General features: G+C 45.6%; 1 protein-coding gene and 1 long non-coding RNA gene across 2 annotated transcripts in view; both read left to right on the top strand.

Annotated features, from left to right (window-relative positions):
• Nucleotides 1-5,545: 5,545 nt before the first annotated feature.
• HECA (hdc homolog, cell cycle regulator) overlaps nucleotides 5,546-22,726 on the top strand; it is a 29,507-nt gene continuing 12,326 nt past the window's right edge. The window contains 2 exon segments of the mRNA XM_015858410.2: nucleotides 5,546-5,667; nucleotides 5,669-5,787. Coding sequence (XP_015713896.1) covers nucleotides 5,561-5,667; nucleotides 5,669-5,787 — 226 coding nt within the window. The 5' untranslated portion in view covers nucleotides 5,546-5,560.
• LOC107311673 lies at nucleotides 12,111-22,442 on the top strand. Its single transcript, XR_001554186.2, has 2 exons — nucleotides 12,111-15,512; nucleotides 20,314-22,442. It is a non-coding gene; the product is annotated as an uncharacterized LOC107311673 (long non-coding RNA).

Below are 22,726 nucleotides of genomic sequence, written 5' to 3'. Positions count from 1 at the left end.
TTTCTCTCCTGTGCCACCAGTTCGCTATGATTGCCTTATAGATAGCAACCTCCCATCTTTTTGGTTGAGTCCGTGTAACCAAAAGCCTGGATGAGCACTCCAAGGTGCCAGCACCTTATTGCTGCCTGCTGCAGAACAGGTTTTATGTTCACAAGCAGCTCCAAGGTAGTGGGGTATACCATGACCTCTTTTTGGCATCCACTTGCTTATACCAGGTACTGGACTTGTGACTGCTGTCATTTGGGACTTAAGTCACAACTTGAGCCACATGCTGGAGTGCAGAACACAATGGGTACCAGTGGTAGATTAATGATCCTCTTCTGCTAATTACTGCATCCTAGCAAACCACGTCTCCTATGTGTCCAGGGAAAATGGAATCCTTAAGCTCACAGACCTACAAGCAATTCTGTGAGATATTTGAAATGTAGAATGTGCATTCTTCTAAAATATACTTACACTTCACTGTATTTATGCACATCTCCAGAACAAGCAGACTGGATGAGGTCTTAGGATAAAATTGAACACACAGCAGCAGCCGTAGCAGGACTCTCATCAGCAGGATGTGATCTCAGTGCATGCTGAGGGGAACAGCTGGTGCAGAGAAATGAATGGCCAGGCATTGTCCTTGCACCTGACTGGCAGCAGTGCTCACTGCTGGAGATAGTAAGCAGAGCGACCACAGAGGCGACTGGTGTATGTTTGTAGAGAGGCATAAATTAAATGATAATTGTGGAATACATGTATGATGCATAAGAACGATACATAAAAGAGATGTGAAGAGCATGATCTTTTGATCCCTTCATCAATGAGATCTTTTTAGCTCTCTTGTGCAGACAGTCATACATGCTTATAGGGGGTTGCTTTTATACAGGTGGAAAGGAGGGCAGACAGATCAGGGGATGAAAATATGTCTCCCCGCATGCTAGGCTCAACTATAATCCTCATTGTTCTTTGTGGATGCAGTGGTGATTTCAATCATTGCTTTTGATAGAAACCTAACTTGTGTATAGGGCCCATCTGCTGGCAGGAGTGAGGCTGTGGGGGAACAGCAAGTGCTGCCCTGTTGCTTGAAAATATACCTCCAAGCAGGGAACATGCCGCAGCTGGCAGTGGTTGCCATATGGGCCCTTCCCTTCTGTCGAGGAGCAGGTAAGCCTGCTGATGTGGTGGTGCTCAGGCAAATCCTGTGCCCAGCATGCAGCTGCAGTATCCCAGTTACAATACTGGGAAATGCAGCAGACATTCTCAGTGCAGCTTGAACCTCATGCTTCCCCTTTGCTGGAGCCTGGGCCTTCACTCTTAATCATCAGGACTAGAGCTCATTTGAGCACAAGGTATTACACACAACACCACTTAATTTCATGGAAGGCTCCACAGCGCTCTGTAGTTTCCCTGCCACAGATGTCTAAACCCATCTTCTCATTCAGTTGAGTAGCAGCAATTAGCAACAGCAGAACCCATCTCCTGAGATCTCATTATAAATCCCCAAACCCGGCTGTTTACACATAGTTAGCTATATCAGGAGGCTGACCCTATGTGTCCCTCTCCTCAGAGCTACAGCCAGCCTGCAGGGCTGCATGCTCTGAAACCCAAAATGCACACACTGTGAGGGTGACCTGAACACTTCTTCACTTCTTCTTCCACAGCTGTTGGTGTGGCATCATTCTACAGATGCCAAGAAGGCATTGCTCGGGGCCTTTGTGAAAAATAGAATCTATTATTCATGGAATAAGTAATAGCTTAAGGATTACATATTGTGTTTCCTTCTTTTTTATTGCTTGGCCAGTAAATGACCAGAAGAAATACTAAAAACTACATTGCAGTAAACACTTGTGGAGAAGTGGAAAATTTTCCAGGTTGTGGATAATTTTATGCTTTGCAGTTTCCTACAATAAGGATATTTTTCACAGACACATGATATTCCCTTGGAAAATCTGTGCGCCGCCTGTCATCTCAACAGTAACTCTGTAAAATTGATCTAATTTCCTGTAACTTTATCACTTTCCCTCTTCTGAAAAGTAACAGCGAAGGTAACAGATGCCACCAATTTTCCCTCAATAGTTGCAAAATGTTATAACGTGCAGCTCTAGAGTTGGAGTTCCCAGGACTTAAAAAACACTTGGAGCTTCTCAAGAGACTGCATTCAGTCTGCTGCCACAAATCATTTCTGAGCCGATGCATTCACATTTTCTGATTAAACCATTTTTTCCCTGGCAAATTTCACCAACCAACTGCAACTAGAACAGTCTGCTTGCCATTACTCCACATGAAGTGGAAAGATGCTTTGAGAAACCCGCTTTCGTTGTCTTTAAAATTGGAAGGACTCGTACAAAACTACTTAGAATTGAGGAGTGGGTCCAGGAATCAGCATCACTTCCTTTCTCACACCTATGTTGCTTTCTGTGTCTCAGCCAAAGCCATGAATGACTGGGGGCTGTGCAGATGTTCCTGGGCAGTCAGCAGGAGCTTCGATAACCAGGAATGGGAGACAATGGCAAACACTGCAGCACTGCTGAGGGTACTGCAGCGAATCACAGAATCACAAAATTATCAATGTTGGAAAAGACCTAGAAGATCATCTAGATCAACCCTTACCAATACTTCCCGGCTAAATCATATTCCTCAACAACACATCCAAACGTTTCTTGAACACTCCCATGGTCGGTGACTCCACCAACTCCCTGGGCAGTGCATTCCAATGCCTGACTGCCCTTTCCGAGAAGTAATACTTCCTAATGTCAAGAGGTCCTAAGACCTAAGAGGTCAAGGAATCCATCTATTTTCTGTGAGAATGTTTTCGAAAGACAACTAATTGGAGCCCAGAGGTGACTTTTCAGCCAGTTCGAGTAACTGGGTGAGCAGCATCCTGTTATCTGGGTAGGGAGAATGATAACTAGCAAAAAAGCAAAGGGGTCAAATTAGTCTATTTTACCTTCCACAAAGGACGTTTTCTTTCTAGGTGATATAATGAGTTAAAATTGGACTTGAACGAGCTTTCTAAAGTTGTGCAGGACAACTGCAGATGTCTGAGTTTGATTTTTTGCTGTTTCAAACTTAGAATTCCTTCTTTGGCACCTTATGTTTCCATTCAAGCATCTAAATAAAATCTTTATAATCCTGTATATTTTTATTGAATATTTCAGACGGGATGATCGTAAAACGATTCACAACCTCTTTCCACTGCCTCTTAATCTTTTTGACAGCCATGGAGTGGCTTCCTCTCCATATCAGCTATTTAAGTAAAATGGTGCTGTTTTATGTACTCCCATTCCTTGCCAGTCGAGTCTCTTCTCAGTCTCTGTATCCATTGAGAAAGTCTTGTTTCCCCCTATACCATCACACTGATTAGGCACGGTCATTTATTTCTGTTATTGATGCATGCAGCTCATTTTTAACCTCAAAAGAGATTACACTGTGTGTGAAATAATGACCACTAACCACAAACCCAAAATACGTATCTTATGGGAACTTTTATTCTCCATAGATACTGGAAGAAATTGGGTCTATTCTGATTAAAGAACTCCTGAGTATTATAAATGGAAAAAGACCCAAGAGTGAACAGATATAGTTAAGTTTATCAAATTTAATGCAAATCTATTAACTGTGTACCTGTGTGTTTTTTTTAATAGCGTTTTTGAGAGTGAAATGGTCACTCCTACTCTGTGCAGAACATTATCATTGCAGTGAACAGGAACACCTGCAGCTGGATCAGGTTGCTCAGAGACTCCATCTAGCCTGACCCTGAATATCTCCAGGGTTGAAACATCTAGTACCTCTCTGGCAACCCATTCCAGTGCTTCATTAACCTTACAGCAAAACCCTTTTTCCTTATATCCAGTCATTTGTTACTCCCCCAGCAGCTCAGAGACAACATTAGTTACTTCCTTGCTCAAACTGGAACGTTTAGTCTGAAACTCCACACTCTCAGTAGATACAGGAACCAGGCCCCTATTTTGTGTCCACGGGGTTTTTATGGCTTTACAGCTTTATAGGAACCTGAAAACTTGGAAAGATTTCCTCAACCTCCATCACAGCAGGCAAGCCCATTTATGAGGCTGCAAGCACAGCAGTGGGATGGATCCATTTCTTTGTCTTGGAAACCCGAAGAGCTAGAGATGAAATCTGCCCTTGCCAAAATAAATGAAAATTCTGCAATTGAGATGACTAGGATTAGGATTTGCCTGAACTTGTAGCCTTAGAAATTGGCCACACTTTCCATGTTCCTTTGGTTTCTAGACAAAAATGCAATTTAGAAGCTTCAAAGCTGTGAGATAAGGCAGGTAGGACATTTAGCTATGGGAATACAAAATACTGCAAAGCAAATTACTTCAGGTTTCCACCAAGACAAGAAACTGCTTTAAAGTCTCTCTAAAATGTTGTTGTCCGCAGGCAAAGGAATTGAGCCACGTGACAGAAAATAGCTGCTTCAAAGGGTGTTTGGAAATACAGAGGTTGATTTTCATGGAGAACTCAGGCACAAGCTGCAGGTATGAGGTGTGCCGGGTATGTTCAAGCAAGAAAAGTTTTGGAAATTAATTTAAGCTAATTTATGTGAAAGGAAAAGCTTGCGAGGCTCAGAACAACCACACAGCCCACTGACTGGAGTGCTGTTCTCATGACAGGATAAGCCGGTCAGTACTGAGGTGAGTACATCAGCAGGTGATACTTGAAGTGAGGTGTCAGTGGAGCGTTGTTTGCAGCTGGCTGACAGCACCTCTCCACTCTGGGTGTAGAAATCTTGGCAATATTTGTCACCCATTTTCTGCAGTGCCTCCCACCGAGCCTGCAGTCCGGCAGCTGCCCCTCCACAAAGCCTCTGTGAAGGCACGGCCTCTTCCAGCCCTGCATGAGCGCAGCATCCAACTTGCACCCCGACATCTCACCTCTGCTACCTATCACTTGCACAGCCATCCCTAAAATACTGAAACTAATTCCGGAACCTGAGGGCTATCACGCCTCAAGGCCTCTTCCAAACACGAGACTTCATTATTTGGATATATAAATATATTTCATATTTCTGCACCTCTGGGTGACGTTTTCCAGCCGCTCTCCGCAGGGGAGCTGTCGTGTGGGAGCCCACACCGCCGGTGCAGCCCAGCGAGGAGCTCAGAGGGACCCCCACAGCCGTCGGCCCCGCCTCGCAGCCCTCCCTCCCGTTCGCGCCTGGGCTCGCTGCGGCCCACGACGGCGACTTCCCGGCTGCGAACCGCACACCGCCCTCCGCCCCTGTGCCGGCGGGAGCGGGGCTCCCTCCTCGCATCAAGCCCCTCCCGCACCGCTCGCCAGGCTCGGCCCCGTTCCCCCACCCCCCCTCGGGCGCGCTCCGCTTCTCGCCGCCGCCAGCGCCTACTCCAGGAGGAAGCGGGGCGGCGGCGCGGCCGAGCGGGACACGCCTTTCGCCCTCCCCGCCCCGTCCCCCCCCCCCCCCCGGGCCCCGCCGCCCACAGCGGGCGCGGCGCGGCGCAGCGCGGCCCCGCCATGAGCCGGAGGTAGCGGCGGAGCCTTCCGCAGCCGCCGCCGCCTCCCCCGCGCCGCGCCGCCGCGCCGGGGCGGGCACGGGATGCCGAACCAGAAGGGCGGCAAGGGCAAGAAGAACAAGCGCGCCAACAGCAGCGGAGACGAGCAGGAGAACGGGGCGGCGGGAGGCGGCGGCGCCGCGGCTGGAGGAGGCGGCGGGTCCTGCAGCGGGCGGCGGAGCCGGAGCGGCGGCGGCGGGCGGTGGCGCGGGCGGCGGAGCGGGCGGCGGAGCGGCCGCGGGCGGCGCGGCGCCCGGCGACGTCAAAAGCGGTGAGCGGCGGGGCGGCGGCCCGGGCAGCGCGGCCTCCTGCGGTGGCGCAGGCGGCGGGAGGGAGCGGACGGGCGGAGCGGGGGGCAGCCGGGATCGGGGGCGGAGAGCGGGGAGCGGGATGGTGGCGGGGAGCGGCCGCCGAGCGGGGCGGGTGCGGGGAGGTGGTGCGGCAGGCCCGGGCTGGAGCAGGAGGAGGAAGGGGCGGGAGGGCGAGAGAGAGCGGCGGGACCGGGCTGAGCTCCGCGGGCCCTTGGCGGCCTTTGCGGCCGGAGGGATGGGAGGGTGCGAGGGCCGGGCAGGTGCCGCGCGGTGATGCTGAAGGCGGGGAGGCGCGGGGCCGCCCGCCCTGGGCTGCGGCGGGGCGAGGGGCAGAGCCCGGCGCTGTCCGCCCGCCGTCGCGCCGCCCTCCGTGCGGGAGGAGCGGGGCTCGGAGCGGTCCCCGCTGCTTTGTGACCCGTCCGTCTGCGTGAGGGCAGCTGCCAAGCAGGACAGGGCTCGGTTTGGAAATACCGGTGCCTAACAATCCCTACTTTACTTCATCACGATTAAAGATGAAAGCCCTTCTTTGAACTGCGTTTCGTTTGTCCTGCGGCGGCAGTTACAAGTTTCATTTTCTGATCGGCCATTCTTTGCAGCCCTTGGTTGGTGCTTTGGTTTCTGATTCAGAGGAATTTTGGTAAGGTTTTTTGTTTTCTTCTGGTTATTTGCTTTGCGGTTCTTGTCTGGAGGCAGTCTCCAAACTGCGCTATTTCAAGCTACAACTAGAGGTGGGCTGGGATCTCTGTACACTTTTTGCTAATGCAGAAGGAGGAATCTATGTTCTGCCTTTATGCTCACGATGAGCTGTGTAGAGACCCTCATCTTGAAGATTTTTTTCCCCTTAGAATTTGGCCTTCAGCTACTCCCTTCCCATGCACTGGAGGAGCTGGGAGGGTGAAGTACAACAGCTTTGTGCTTTCTGGCAGTAGCTTTGCCTGGCTGCTGTTAGCCAGCGGGATATCCAAGAGACTTGCTGCAGTTTTCAAGATGTCCAATTCCCACATATCGCTTAATGGAAACTTTTCCTTAGGAATGTTAGCGATTAATTACGAGTCTCTTTAGCTAACAAAGCCTTTGCCATACTACTCTTATGAGATTATTGCTTGCTCCAGAGAATCATGAAGAATGTTTAGAATTTCCTTTTTTTAATTATTTTTATTTTTGTATTTATAATCAGCGAGGGGAAAATCTAGAAGGATTCACAAGAGCAGGATCATTTCTTGGACTTGAGTCTGGTGGCGGAATGTGTGCTTTACAGGTGATGTCTTGATGTTGGGGTTGTTGACTAAGCTCCTATGAAGCTGAAGCTGCCTGTCCAACACCTAACCTGAGATGCTGCTTTATTTTCTCTTTCCTTGTTTCCTTTTGATTCCAGTGATCGGAAACATCCTCTTCTCTGGGCACCCCAGTCCCTTTTTTTGTAGGGTATGATGTTGGCTTCAGTATTTACTTGGAGTGCCTGATGAGCATGGCTGCTCTGTGGTTTGTCAGGATCACCGTGACCAGTCAGATATTTCAGATGCACCTGGAGACTGGAAGAGTCCATGTGGTTGTGAGCTTTATTTTATCTATGTTCTTGCCCATCAAATAACAGTGAGCTGGAAGTTTTGTAAATTGCATTCTTACGGATACATCCAGAGCTTTCAACACGTTTGGTCCAAGGAGTGAATGAAGAAGCGTCTCCTGTCCTGCAACAGATCTGGGCATCCAGTTCTCAACATGCAGGGATTCATAGAATCATTGCAGTTGGAAGAGACCTCTAAGATCATCTAGTCCAATCGCCAACCCATCCCTACCATACCCACTGACCATGTCCCTCAGTGCCACATCCACACAGCTCTTGAACACCTCCAGGGATGGTGACTCCACCGCCTTCATGGCAGCCTATTCCATTGCCCAACCACTCTTCTTGAGAAACAAATGTTCTTAATATCAGACATTAAGATATCAGATGATGCTAGTAAATTCGGTGGTGTCTTCAAAAACTGTGAATCTGAAATGAAGCTTCTCAGTTTTGGTCTGGAGACCCTCAGAGGCCTGTGGGGTCCCGTTTCTAGTCCTGAGGTGTTTGTGAGGGGCGCTGTGCTTGAGGTTAATTTGTCACTAAGCACTTTACTGAAGGCACCGCCTGGTACAGCGAGTTGTGAGGTTAATGGAGTTCTGCTGTCCGCAGTCAACTCTCGATTATTCATGGCAGATTATCTGGTTTGCAGATTAAGTGTGCTGGATGCAGGGAGGCTCCTCCCTGTGCTGCTGCCCAGGGAGCAGGCAGCTGCACGCTGTGGCTTGTGTTGTCCATGAGCACTGGTCTTCAGCATCCCTACTTCCTGTGCTGCCTGTCACCCTTGCTGTGCTAGCTCTGCCCTGGGAAAGCAGTTGATAATTTTAATAACATAACCTGTTTTTCTGTTTTCATTAGTGTGACAAGACAAGTATATAGAGATGAAAGCAGCAGATTTAATAATTGCAAAATTAAGACTGCAAACCTTGTCTTGGCATTGTGGTGTTGGTATGACAATCTAATTATGCAGTCACATCAGGACCTTGTTTCATCCAGGGAAGGGATAGTGACTCAGATTTAAGTCTTCATTGTTCATTATGTGCTCTGTGTACTGATTCTGCACAACATACAAATGCTGGAATGAAACAGAATTTTTTACTTCCTCTGGGCTTCTCTCTGCAGGGAGGACTAGCAGTGCTGTGTTACACAGAGCTGCTGCTACAGCAGCCCTTTGCAGTGGAAAGGGGTTAGATTTTGCTTTGATCCTTGCACTGTTTTCCCCCAGAATAGCAGTGAATTTTTCACCACCTGTTTGTGTTTGGTTTTGGTAGTGTTTGCATTTGTGCCTGTTCAGAGGTCTGTCTGCTCTGGAAGGCTCTGGCTTTTGAGGTTCTGGCTTCAGACTGTGGGGATCAAGGGGATGGAAAGCGTAACTACTAACCAGAGGTGATAGCTTTTCTCCCTCTTGCATTGTAACTCTTTTACAGATACTGGCATAGTGTCCACAATGAACATCCATGCCCTGCAGCCGTGCCTTCCATTCCTTCTTCTCCCTTTCTTGTTCTGCACCTTCTCACCTCTTTTCATGGGGAGTTCCCATTCACTGGTAGCATGCTGAAATACGTACGCTTTCCTTCAGAGCAAGGGGGAGTTCTGTATATAATAGCTCTATCTTTATTGACCAAAGGGACATTCATTTTCTGTGCTGAGTGAGATGCAGATCGTGGGGTCAGGGGACTAATTTGACTATCATAATGTACAGTGAAAGTGAAATTTGATGTAATAGCCTTATTTCTTAGATTTTCTGTCTTCAGAGGGTTCTGAATGATATTCCTTTAAAAAAAAACGTATTTTTCTGGATAATTTTCTGTGTTAGTTTTCTTGATAAAATTGGAAAATCTGAGCTATGATTATATAAAATTATATTGGCAGCTTCATTAGCTTTTGTCTTAGTGACTTCAGCCCTGCAGATTACTGGAGTTCCCAATAGCAATAGCTGGTCATCTTCATATGCAGGCACGAGCAGCATGAGGACAGCAGCATCAAGACATTTTGTGGATCCTTTGCTCAGAGCAGCAGCAGAGCAAGGTCTGTAGGGTTTACATGGGATCTGGCAGTTCTGAGTCGTAAATTCCTTTTCCACTTCTGTGTTGCTGAGCTTGAGCACTTCTTCTAGTAGCTAGTCTATGTTTTATAACTTCTATCCCATAAGCTTTTTGTTCCAGTCCACAGATGCAGTTGTTTCTGACTCCGAAGTTCTTCCACCTTTTTTTTCTGTGCCTTGCATTTGTTCTTGGTTTCATTGTCCAGCAGACTCAAGTCCTCTTCCTCCTCTTGCTGGTCCCTGTCCTAACATCTTGCTGTTTTGTTGCTGTGTCTTTTGTCGCTCTGGTCTCTCTGGCTTTGGTACCACAAGAAAATGAGAAATGATAACGAAAATAAGCTAGCTGTCTTTTTCTTAGTGTGTGTAGTTTCCCACTTCAACATGGGGTTCATTTTAGACTTTGAAGGTAAAGTAACAAAAAGTTGCAGCATAGCTCTCTCTAAGTTGCTGTATTACAGTGTATTTAAGGCCATGCTTTCTCCCCACTGGCATAGGTGAGCCCTTAAACTGTAAAACAGGCAGAGCTAAGTGTGTTGGTTGTTGTGGAATTGCCAAGATTCAGGTTTATACAGGATCCTGGTTGTGAGAATCCTCCAGGGGAAGAAAGGTAGTGGTTTAGGTCCCACAAGCAGATTGTTCCCTGGGGTGGAGTTTCTTCTGTGCTAGTGGAAGGGCTGTATGAGTGGTGCCCATGTTGATAGGGCTGGGCTGGCTGAGCTGCAGCTGCATGTCCTACCTGCTCTCCTGCTTTGGCTCAGCTGCCTTTAGCAACAGGAACTCCCTGTGGATCATTTCGCTGGGGACCAGACCCCAAAAAGACACAGTGAAAAACATAATGTGCCTTCCTTATAAATTAGATGTTCTTGGGAGATGTGCTCCATGTTCACTTCACGCAGTGGGAGTATTGGAGTACATGTCAGCTCTGTGCAGCGTACTCGGTACCAGAGCTTTCTCATCAGTCAGAGATATTATGCAATCACAGAATCTCCCAAGTTGGAAGGAGCTGATGAGGATCATCAAGTCCAGCTCTTGGCTCCACACGACACTACCCAATAATGAGACTGTAAAACTGAGAGTGTTGTCCAGACTCATCTTGAACTCCTGGCAGCCTGGGGCCATGCCCGCTGCCCTGGGCAGACTGATCCATGTCCACTGCCGTGTGGTGAAGAACCATTTCCTATTTTTAACTTTTCAAATAAAGAATAATCCAAGAAGCTTAAAAACTGTGTCTTAATATCTTTGTATTCATGTGAGATTTCTAGGGAACTTAACTGTAGTTACCTGGCTTTAAAATGGCCTGCTCTGCTTTTGCATACTCTTTACCTGGATTTCACAAGTTGTAAGCTTTTTATTTACTTTCAGATGAAGATGTTAACACAGAATAAAAATATGAAGAAGGAAATCAATAAGTGCAATGGTGACTAATGTGTTGAAAGCTATGACTGGCTAGCCAGTAAGATCTACAAAGAAAGATTATATCCTGGAAGTATGATAAAGAGTCGGTAGATTTGTCAGTGCAATATTCAACTAAAAATTGTATTTTTAGAGCATGAATTGCTTGAATATTTAAGCATGGATTAGTATTTGCTGCATCAATATTCCCTGATGCATAGAACATATAATTCCAGTCCGGCCTTGTAGTGAAATTGTGTATTGGAATCTTGTCACTACCCAGCTTGAAAGAAGGGGTCTCACTGATATCAGTGAAACCACCTAGAATATGGGGTTTCTCTTCTGTTGCAGTGAGTATCAAAATCTAATTCATACCAACTTTGTTAAAGAAAACCATTTTTCTTTCTAATTCCATTGAGTTCTTCTGAATGGAGAAATCAATTGAATGCAAATTCAACTGTATCAATGCAAATCGGCTTTGAAAGGACTTTCATCTTCCTTTAGAATTTTTAAAACTGTGCAGTTACATCGTTTCATGGTAAGTGCGAGGCATGTTCTGCAGATATTCACAAATGGGATCATGTCTGTAGTGTTGCTGAATAAAATAAATATCCTTTGATACAAACAAGTACACATTTCATTTTTTATAACAGTTCTTTTTGCTATCAAAGTGGTTATCAAGGCCTGTCTGCGTTCTGCAGTCACTGGTTCAACTATAGCGCTTGCACGAGTAGTGGTTAGGTTTGATATCTGTTAGATTTCCTATGAGGAATTGCAGTTTTTTAACTGATGGCTTTATCTTGCCTGTACTCATCCCATATTTTCCTCCCAGTGATGTAACAAGCAGCAACAAATCAGCTTCTAGTCCTAAGAGACATTTATAAATTTCCTTCAGCCTCACTTACAGCCTTGTATACTGACATGTCCTTTGATATTAAAGTAGTATGATTACTGGCTGACATCTTTCCAGAGGAGGGCCGCTAAGAGGGCTGGAACATCTCTTCTGTGAAGAAAGGTTGAGGAATTGGGCTTGCTTAGCTTGGAGAAGAGAAGGCTCTGGGGAGACCTCATTGTGGCTTTCCAGTAGTGGAAGGGAGCGTATAAACAGGAGGGGGAATGGCTTTTTACATGGGTTGATAGTGATAGGACAAGGGGGAATGGTTTTAAACTGAGACAGGGGAGGTTTAGGTTAGAGATTAGGAGGAAGTTTTTCACCCAGAGGGTGGTGACACACTGGAACAGGTTGCCCAAGGAGGTTGTGGATGCCCCATCCCTGGAGGCATTCAAGGCCAGGCTGGATGTGGCTCTGGGCAGCCTGGTCTAGTGGTTGGTGACTCTGCCTATGGTGAGGGGGTTGAGTCTGGGCTGATCTTTGATGTCCTTTTCAACCATTCTGTGATTCTGTGTTGCTCTGCTTTTCTTGCTACAGCACTTGTGGAAAAAGTAGTGGTAAACCTTGCATCTAGCTCAGGGAAAAATAATCCAGCTAATCTTCAAGGTATCTGAATTAGAACAGCATTAGTAAGGCATGGACTTTCTTTAAACAGCTTTCACAGAAATTGAGATAATTTCAACAGGCCTCTTGAAGTAGTAACCTGGTCACTGGAGTGGATAATTCCATTTTGAAAGCTTGCAGGATTTTGAGTGGAGTGCTGGCATTTCCCGGTAGACTTCTGTGACATTTATCTTGTGTGCATTCTAACCTTTATCTTTCTCTTTAGCAATGGCATAGTCTTTCAGTCTTCCTGCCATGGCTTGAGTGGGATATTGCTGCTGTTCCTGTCTTGAATGCTTACTGTGAGAGGAGGCAGCTTCAGTCGGAGCCTGGCTGTTGAGTATTCCTGGTATTCCCCAACTCTGCTTCTGTGCTATAGATAAGCATTTTGGGAGCAGTGTACAGTTGAGGCTTCCATGTGCTGCACAGATGCCAGAGATGGCCCAGAGGCGGGGCTGGAAGCCAACACAGCGTACTGAAAGAGACATCTATTGGAACGGACAGCTTCAACCTCAGGAGACATTGTCTTGCTGAGATGCTAGTTACTGCAGCTAAGGCGGCTTCATTGCCAGCTTCCCATTGAGTTTATACCAGCTTCTTTAGCTTTTCATGTGGAAAATAAAAATACTGTCATATTGAAACTTGGAAAGTGTAGACCAATGGTACAAACACCCTTAGACTTAAAACTGAAAAAAAAAAGGTGCAGATACTATTTGATTTGACCTTTTCTCCTTTTACTGTTCTTTTTCTTGTGATTTTGAGCAGGGTCTTGTGGCTAACTAGCTTTCATTCTGAGCAAACTGAGCCCACCATGTTTACTTCAGAGAGTGATTTAGGACACCTGCAGCTTCATTTGCTTTATTGCATTTATTTCTTTATTCTCAGCATGAATTGGAATTTACTACTGGAAACTTGATAGGGCAGGTGAATTGGAATCCCCTTTAGTTATTATAATATCTTAGGTATAAGGATGTTTTTGAGACACCAGGGTTAGTTTATTGTAACATTTCAGGATATTACAGTTTATTGGAAGGCTACAGTAAGAGAATTTAATGGTAGAAGTGCTTTGCTGTGAGAATGATTCACTAATGGACAGAACCATAGCCAAAGTTCAGAACATAATAGTGCCCATCAGCCCTAAGACAGTCACCAATCTCTGCATTCACCATGGTAGACGTCTCTGTAAAAATCCTTGGCCTGGTGATGCCAACTCAGAATTAATGTGGCAGTAGCAGGAATACATTGACATTAGTTGTGATGCTGATAGAAGTAGAGGCATGAATTTATTCTCCCTGATATGGTGAACTAGTTATGTTTTTGCCTGGACTGTTTAAGCAAGTTTACAGCAAGTCAGGGTAGGACTTTTCCTATGCAGGGAAGTTCTGTACATCCTGAACAAAAGGCCAAGCTGGATGGAGTAGTTGTTCTTTGTGTTTTGATGACAGATCCTGAATGGAAATAAGCTGGCTAGTTTGGCTAGAGGATAAAAACGATGTAGATTTTGGTGATTTCTGTAAGATCTTATTGCCTGCTTTGTTGGCAGAGTTGGTCTAGCCTGGAGCACTGATGGCTGCTGTGTAAGCAAACTGCAAAACTTCTGTTATTATTTCTGCAGTGCTATATGGTTTATGCTATTCAAGTCATTATGTGTATGGCAATACTGTGTTGCGTTACTTCTTGGTAATCTTTTACATACCAAATTGTTTTCCGGTGTTTACAAAAGCAAACACATTGGGCAATTAATGCAGGTGTTTAGTCTGTTTTATCGTCATTGTGCATGTTATTTTTTGTTGTCCAGTTGCATTGCAGTCTTAGCATGGTGGTATTTTCTGACTTGAATTAAAATAAAGCTATCCTGATGGCAGAGGAAATAGCAAAGATTCATGGAAATGGTTGGTGGGAAGTAGCCTTCCACAGATATAACTCGACTCTAGTTCAAGTAGGCAGAGTGAACAAATTCTGGCAGTGAAAGGGAATGCTGTCCATGCAAAAGTGGTAGTAAAGGTTCAAGTGCAACATATGTCACTTAGGTACCTTTTCTGGCCTAGGTAATGTACTGGCAAGTATAACATCCTTGACATCGGTGATGAGATACTAGATTGGTGGTTGATCAAAAGGAACCAGCTGATAGTAGGTGTCTTGCCAAATGCCCAGACCAGGTCACTTGCTTGCAATCTTCCATCATGTTCTTGTTTTTGAAAGAAAAATTAATTTTATAGTAGTTCTGTCAAAAATATAATCTTGTTTAAACAGTGAGCGATCTTTGCCCAGATGTACATTTACTCTGATTATTACATATTATTTCTATTTTAGAAGGCATTTATGAGCTGCCCCTTAAAACTACACTTAGAATTACTGATGAAAATCACTATAGCAGAATATGAGAAAACATTTCTTTTTTATGTGGAACCATAAATTCTTGAAAGACTCAGTGTGCAGCAGTACTTCCAAATCAGCAGCCTGCCTATTACAGCTGTGCACTTGGGTTTGCACACCAAAGCCATTCTGCTGCACAAAACTACCGGCTGTCTTGTTTTGTTCTCTTAGGCTATGAGAAACATCTTGAAACATCTTGAAAGATAAAGTAGGGATACTTCTGTGGTCAGTTGGGCTTTCTTTCAGAAGAGTGGATGCTTCTCTGATACCTGTTAGTCTTTCGTTTTTCTTGTAAGTTATTATTATTATTATTATTTTTAACTTTAGAAACTAGAAGTCTGATGTCATATTAGCTTATTGGAATCAGTTTATATTCAGGTGACAAACCAGCTTGGGGCTGTGGATATGGATGTGTAGTTTAGCTCACATGGAATTCAGTTTGCTCCATTTATGTCTGAGTAGCTTTTGATGGTAACTGCAATACTGCTACAATAAGACACAAACATCACGGTCTCATCTCTATTTTTTTGGAGAACAGTCTTGAAATACATTTATAATTAATGGGAAATAGAAGGGTTTGATTACAAGTAGGTTTAGTTTTGTAATTCTGTAGTAAGTGCTTTGTCTCATTTAGAAAATGATGAAATAATGTAAAGCACTCTTGAGGGTAGTAATTGATGAAGAGAGCTGTTCACGATTGCTAGTGTGGTTCTCATCCTAGGTAATCTGAATGCTGGCGTTCTTACTCATGTGACATACCCATTGCTGTGAACTGGTAAAGTTTCTCAAAAGAGTTAGTTAGTAGTAGAGTAGATAGGTGTCACGGGGATCTCTCTAGAGCTCACTCCGGGACAGTGTGCACAAACCCAGGGCAGCAGGAACAAAAGCCCCCCCCTTTTTCTCTCACGGCACGGTACGGCAAAGTGCGGCGTGGCCCGGCCCGGCCACGTGCGTTTAGGGAGACGGGGAAGGGAAGGGAGATTGCGATTAGGTCTAACAAAAAAGATGGAAGGGAGGAAATTATTATGTTGAGTCTGAAACGAATGGCAGCTTTATTAACGCTAATAATCACTAAATCAACAAACAAGAAGAGCCGTCCGAATCAAAGAGAATACCTAATCCCAAATCTCAACCGATGGAGCTGTGGAAGGCAGGAAGCTCTGACCACTGTGTCTCCCGCAGCGGAGCCGGTCCCCAGACCAACGCCGTCCCCTCCCTCCCTTGCCCTCCGGTCCCCTCCCCACAGTGCACAACCTAATAAGGAGAGATTACAAGACACCAACACACATTTGGTACCCACATCTTTATTTTACTCCCATTAAATGAAAGCATGTGTCGTATCGTGAATACCTAACCCAACCAAATTGTTCAAACCATTAACATTCCAACCCCCTTATTACAACATGCATCAATCAATGACCCTGAACTTTATCAAACAACTATAAACAGAACAGAGTTAACATGCATTACATATGTAACATACAGATATATATATAGATACTATATACACACACCACAACAACATTGGAATCACTGAGGCTGTGCACCTCCCCCAGCAAATCAGTTTCCCTGGATGGCACACCAACCCCACAACAAACCCCAAACACATATACATGAAATTATATCACCACACCAGGTTGAAATACCCAGGTACCTAAGAGTTCAACTTAGACATTTAGATTTTTCCAATTGTTGAGGGGCCTCTTCCATACAACTATATATTATTTTCCAGAGGCTGGAAGACCCTATATACCGCAATATAACCAGACAATATCTTTACATGTTCATTTTTTCTTCAACACAGGATGACCCTTGTAAAATACCCTCCACTGGTAACGCAGGGAGTTGGACTGTGTAGGGCCGTGCGTCGGTGGATGAATCCTCTGTCGATCGCCTATCACCCACAACAGGGTGCTTCTGCTAGATGTTTTCCTCGCCAGTTTTTAAACTGTTTCAACACCCATATTATAACGCTCTTTCAGCGTGTTATAATAGACCCAGATTCGTTGGCGCTCGATATTACAGCGGCTGGTGCGTGATAGGGGTATGTGAACAAACGGAGGAGAGATCCACTCGAGCCATTTCTGGCCCAAGTGGCTCAACCAGTTTGAGATTTTTGAAAAATTGAGTCCCATAATATATAGAAATACATAGCAAATTCGATCCTCTCGTGGGGTGCTCAGTCGCGCACAGGATTTGTGTCTCTGAGGCCTAATATGGTTTCTGGCAGTGGGGCATGGGGCTACACTGCCATATGTCTTAAGCCACACGGTGGTTACTGCCACCATGGTGAGTACAATAATGCTCGTACCATTAACGAGTCTTATAGGGGGACAAGAGCCTGATATAATCAATCTGCCATGGCCTCCCATATTTATACTTTTCCTCCCATCGCCCTTCCCCCAGAGAGGTCTCAATCCTCACCTTGGCCTGTATTGATCATGGTCACATGGTGTCACAGATCATTTGGATGAATGTTCTGTGCAGATAGCGTCCATAGTTATTCCACCCCTCGGTCTCTAACGCATATAAATACTGTTCCATCTCTGCCTTGATGGCCTGAGGCTCATGGGCCCACCGAGCTAGGAATAACTCTCCTTATTCTGCTCAAATCCAGGTCTATCTCAGCTACCTCAATTCTTGGCTAGCTCGATCTACCTGGTGAGTTACTTTGTTTGCCCTCTGTTGCTCGACTCTTGGGCACTGTGCGGCATCTACGTGACGCACCTTTTAGGAACCATATTCTTTAATTTGAGCAGCAATGGTTTCTCCATAGTTCAGCGCCCAAAATAGGTTTACCTTCCGCTTGCAGTTGTTTTCTGCCCATTGCTGGCATACCAACCCCACAAGGCATTTGGCCACCATCCATGTAGCTCAGTATCAAGAGGTAAAGCACTGGCCCATTTTCTCCCGCTCAGCAATGTCTAGGGACCAGTTTGACAGCCTCTTTACCTCCGCAAATTGACTCGATTACTCCTCTTCCTTCCGTGGCCTCGTGGCAATACTGTCGTGTGGGGCCTGCCACCACTGAGAGCCTGTCATCTGCGATGTTTCTGCCAGTCGGCTCACCAGTGAGGGGCTTATCTCAGCCTCCAATACAGACAGTTCCTGCGAACCCCCAGTCACCACCAATGGTACTATGTATCCCGTTCTCGTCCCTTCGAAACCTGAGGGTATCAGAGTGCACTGTGCACCGGTATCCACCAAGTGCTTTAATTTTTGTTGTGGATTCTGATGTGCCCAGGCACGGGCAATCCACAAGTCCAATACACTACTCATTATCCCTTTCCCCCCTGGCTGAGCGGCAGGGCCCCTCTATTCGGTTGTCTGAGGCGGTACGATGGCAACTCAGTAGATGGATGACCTCTTTTGTAATTTTCTTACCCGTGCCTCCCGCAGTACAAAGCTGGGTTACGCATGCCACATTCTTCATTATCCGCTCTCCATGGTCCACCGTCAGGATAAGTTTCCACATGGCACCACGTGACCACATAGGCTCACTGGCGGTCCTTCACTCGGAACAGGTTGCGTTATGCGTCTGACAGCTGAGACTGCCACAGAGCTTCACTGCTGGTTCCTTGCCGCAGACCAGGCTCTCTGCATGTTGTCCTGTCTTTTTGCTCCATTCGGTCCATTCTAGTCCACCATTTTACCAGATGGCTGACGAATGGCTGGTACGGCTGTCGGCAGCTAAGTGAGATTCGATATTTTGCAGTGAAAGGATTGAGCTCAAAAATTTCTAGGTCTCCTATCCAGTCTCATCAATATCCTGTTAAGACGTTCGGTTAATAGTACACTGGAAACTACTTCCCTAGGCTGACCAGTAAATGAGTTTCTGCATATTTCACGGAAGTACTCGCTCACCTTTTCTGGGTCATCCGGTAACCTCTGGGTCCCAGGGACAAACGTGGGATCGAACAGCATTTCTTGCCACAGCGCATTCTTCAGTGACTTGGATACCTTCATCAGCTGTACTTCCATTTTTCCAGTACAGGCCTCCAAATCACTTTTGAGAAGCCAGCGGTTAGAACCTTTACACGCTGATAGTAATCCTCTCCCAGAATGTTGGCGACTCCATCGCCACAGACAATCGCTGATCCCTCCTATCAATAGATGAGTCTCGTAGCAAGTGTGATTTTCCTAATTGACGAGCCTCATTGCAGCTTAGGACATGCAGGAGGCCCATTGTCCCAACACCGGAGCAGCCAAGTGACAAGGCGTTTCACCTGGGAGTCCGGGCAAACTCCTTTCTCGCACTTTGGATTTCAGTAATTTTCAGAGGTTTACGAGTAGAGGAAGCAGGTGACTTTCCCTCATCATCACTATCTTCTCCGCGTCTGTTAGTCTTCTGGGTTGCCTTTCTCAGTGGTTTTGGGGAGGGTCCCTCACCAGGATCTTCCTCTACTTCCTCCATCCGTTCCAGACGTGAGGACACACGTTCCCATCTCCTGGCCTTCCACTGGGGCGACTGACACTGGATGCTGGTCTGTTCCTGTGGTCGCTGGGATTGACTTGTTGCCTTCCCCTTAGGGTTTGGGATCTCATTCTTCGAGACTCTCTATCTTTTTCATAAGCCATTCGATCTGAGATCCCCCTGATCTCCCACACTCACTCAGGGGTTCTATTAATTTCCCAAGGTCCCTCTGGTGTTCAGGGGTGAGATTACCTGATACTGGGGGTCCCGATGCTTCTGGCCCTTGTCCTGAGTCTCTTCTGCACTATTCTTTGCAAGTCTCTCTGCAATTTAATAGTAAACGTACTACAATTAGAGAGACTAACAAACAGATATCCAATTGACACCATCAGTCATACTTAAGGAATTCAGAGCATTCGCTGAGCCAGTTCAAGCACGAAGTGCCCTGTGATGTGTTCGTTAGTCCTGGAAAGAGCCAGGCAGATATCTCTATCCCCTGCCAGCCATCCGGCTTAAATAAATCTACCCTACCCCCAACATCGGAAGTCCTTAAGCCAGGACCACAGGAACCTACGACGTATCTATGTCCTACATACAGGCGCTGCTGAAAAAACCACCTAATTACTGCCCAAAACATTGCCCTGTGCTTTGCCCGCATTCTCCACCAAAAATGTCACGGGGATCTCTCTAGAGCTCACTCCGGGACAGTGTGCACAAACCAGGGCAGCAGAACAAAAAGCCCCCCCCTTTTCTCTCCACGGCACGGTACGGCAAAGTGCGGCGTGGCCGCGGCCCGGCCACGTGCGTTTAGGGAGCAGCGGGGAAGGGAAGGGAGATTGCCGATTAGGTCTAACATAAAAATTGAAGGGAGGAAAAAAGTGGAATCTGAGAACGAATGCAGTTTAATAACCTACTAATAACACTAAACAACAACAAGAGAGTCTCAACAAAGAGAATACCAATCCCAAATCTCACGGATGGAGCTGTGGAAAGGCAGGAAGCTCTGACCACGTTGTTCTCTCTCGTCAGGGAGCCGGTCCAGCAACGCCGTCCCCTTCCTCCCTTCCTCCGGTGCCCCTCCCCACAGCCCCATTAAAGGCAGTTTCGACAGAAAAAAAAACTTGTCCCCTTTACTCCCATTATGAAGCATGGTGTTCTGATGTGGAATACCAACACCAACCAAATTGCAAAACCATAACAATAGGTCAGATGAGGAAATGTGTGAAAAAGGTGTGGTCATCTAACTAAGTTAAATGTGGGGGAAAAAAAAGGCCGTCACTGTCAAAAACAGAAATCCTTTTCTTCCTCCTAGTTACATTAGGTGGGAGGTTCTCAGATAATCTGTCATCTGTGTTCTTGAGGAAGATTTGGAGAAGATCATATTCCAGAGTCCTGGAATGTATAGGTCTGGACTATTGAAAAGAGGAAAAACCTGTTGAAAATCACCTTTAAAAGAGTCTCTATACATACAGAACATGTTTGTAATCAAATAATTGTGGACACATTCTGCTGAATACACAGCGTGGTTTGATTTTTTTTTTTTTTCTCTATTTCAGACACTTCCTGTATTGATCTCAGTATTTGTTTACATCTTGAAGAGGCAGTGAACTTTGTAGGGAGTTAATTATGATGTACTTCTTCATCTGAAACCAGAGCCATGTTTCTGTCTCATTAACGAAATACCTTTCTTTTTGAGTCAATTAGCATTACCAGTATGGAAGAACAAGTGTATGGTTTTAACTGGAGATCTCTAGATGTGTCTGTGCAGTTATGTTCTTGGTTGTCAGCTATAATTATGTGTGCAGCTGTTAGAACATTTACGCTCTGGAACACAGGGGGACCATAAGTGAATTGTTGGCATGTCCTTTCTTCCTGCCTTCCTGCAGTATGTATTCAGGAATACATACTAGAATGGGTAAATGTAGGAAATATGTGAGAGCTGTCCGTGATGGTACATCTTGCATCTTGCTGCACATGCTGATTTGCCCTCACTGGTCTCAATTTAACTGTTGTTTTTTTCTGAGATAAACTGCATCAGATGCCCTAATTGCAAACTGTGCTGTTGGTTCCTAAATATGATAAAAGAATGACTGACAACGAAGAAAAAATTTGCACAGGTGCTTGGTATGACATAGTGTGACCTGAATCAAAGGTGACAGTCTGTGAGAACATATGGGGACTGGTGTGAGTTGGTAGCCTCGTGGGTTTTGAATGAGAGCAGATAAGTTATTGTTTCCTTTTGCTCTTAGCTTCTGTCCTTATACTCAATAATATGGAGTAAAAACATGGAGAAGAATCAGTCACTAGTTGCCAGCGAAATCCGTGCCTCTCAGGTGTTAACCTGAAGCCTGCATGTTCTTAGTAGGCTTTTCAGACACCTGAGACAACCAGCAGGGGAAGAATGTCACCTGTATAGAAGGAACTTCTAAAGAGACCTGAGGGGATGCTTCTCTAATTTAGCAGTGTTCTCTCCAATCTGGTAATCTGTCTTCTTTTCCTTTTTATGACTGAAGAAGGCTTTTTCTGCTTCGGAAGAATATTCTCCTGAATGTGCCCTTGTTGCAGTTTATAGTTCAGTCCCTGAAGGAAAGGTATTGCAGCAAATTCTCGTTGCATCTGTGCTGTTTTAGGCATTTGAAGCAGAGGCAGAGAAGCAAGATGAAGGATGTAGCTTGTTCCAGGGAAGAGCTTGGGAAAATCTTGTGCTTTGTGCCCATGTGTTCTGGGTAAATAAGTTTGAAGAGCTTCAGTGATCTTGAATTTTCTGAAGGTTACCTTGAAGGTGTTTTGTTTGTTTCTAGCATTTTAACAAGTTGTTAGAAAGGGGCAAAACCACTTGCTTGCCAATGACCTGTGGTTGCAAAATGGTTTATGTATTGCTGCTGTGTGGCAGGTGATTATGGGTACTGAGTCTTTTTGAAAGTAAAAGTGAATGTAACAGCATAAAACCCATCACCCCTGTGCAAATTGTGTTACATTATTCAGGCTAGCAGCGACAAGAGCTGGATTTAAAGCAATGCCATCAAATATGTATTTTTTATTTCCTGGCTTATTTGATACAAATTTGAAATCCTAGGGAAAAATAATGTGTCTGCAGCAGGCTGGATTGATGAGGCATGGTGCATCTCCCTTACAAGTCCTCGGGCTCTGTCTGGGACTTGGGAGCCCCAGGAAGACTGCCATGCTGGTTCATGCTGGGTGAGGCAGCACTTGACTGGGGAAGATCCTAACAAAGCCGGCAATTACTTGAATTCAGAAAAGCAGAGGTAAAAAGGCAGCCTGCCAGCCCTACTGGAATGGTGTTTCTTTTGTTGAAGTAAGAAGTTTAAAAAAGAAAAAAAAAGTACGTCATGATTAGACTCACTTCAGATCCAGTGGAAGGTCAACACAAAAATTTCTTGCTTTCCAGCTTCAACTGTGCAGATGATAACTGGAGTATTCTGTAGCCTGTGGTACTTAGGTGTGGGAGGGGAAAACGTTATTGGTCATAAATACAGAACATCTGCGCATTTGATACTGTTACAGGGAAAGAATTGAAATACTCCTATTCTTTGCTCAAGGATATGGCAAAGGCTGCTGCTTTGCTGATAAAAGACCACATGTCACTTGGCTTTTTA

This window comes from Coturnix japonica, chromosome 3, assembly GCF_001577835.2.
Source record: "Coturnix japonica isolate 7356 chromosome 3, Coturnix japonica 2.1, whole genome shotgun sequence".
Classification (NCBI taxonomy): domain Eukaryota; kingdom Metazoa; phylum Chordata; class Aves; order Galliformes; family Phasianidae; genus Coturnix; species Coturnix japonica.
Note: the sequence above shows the minus strand (reverse complement) of the source record. Positions and strands in the feature narration are given on the sequence as shown.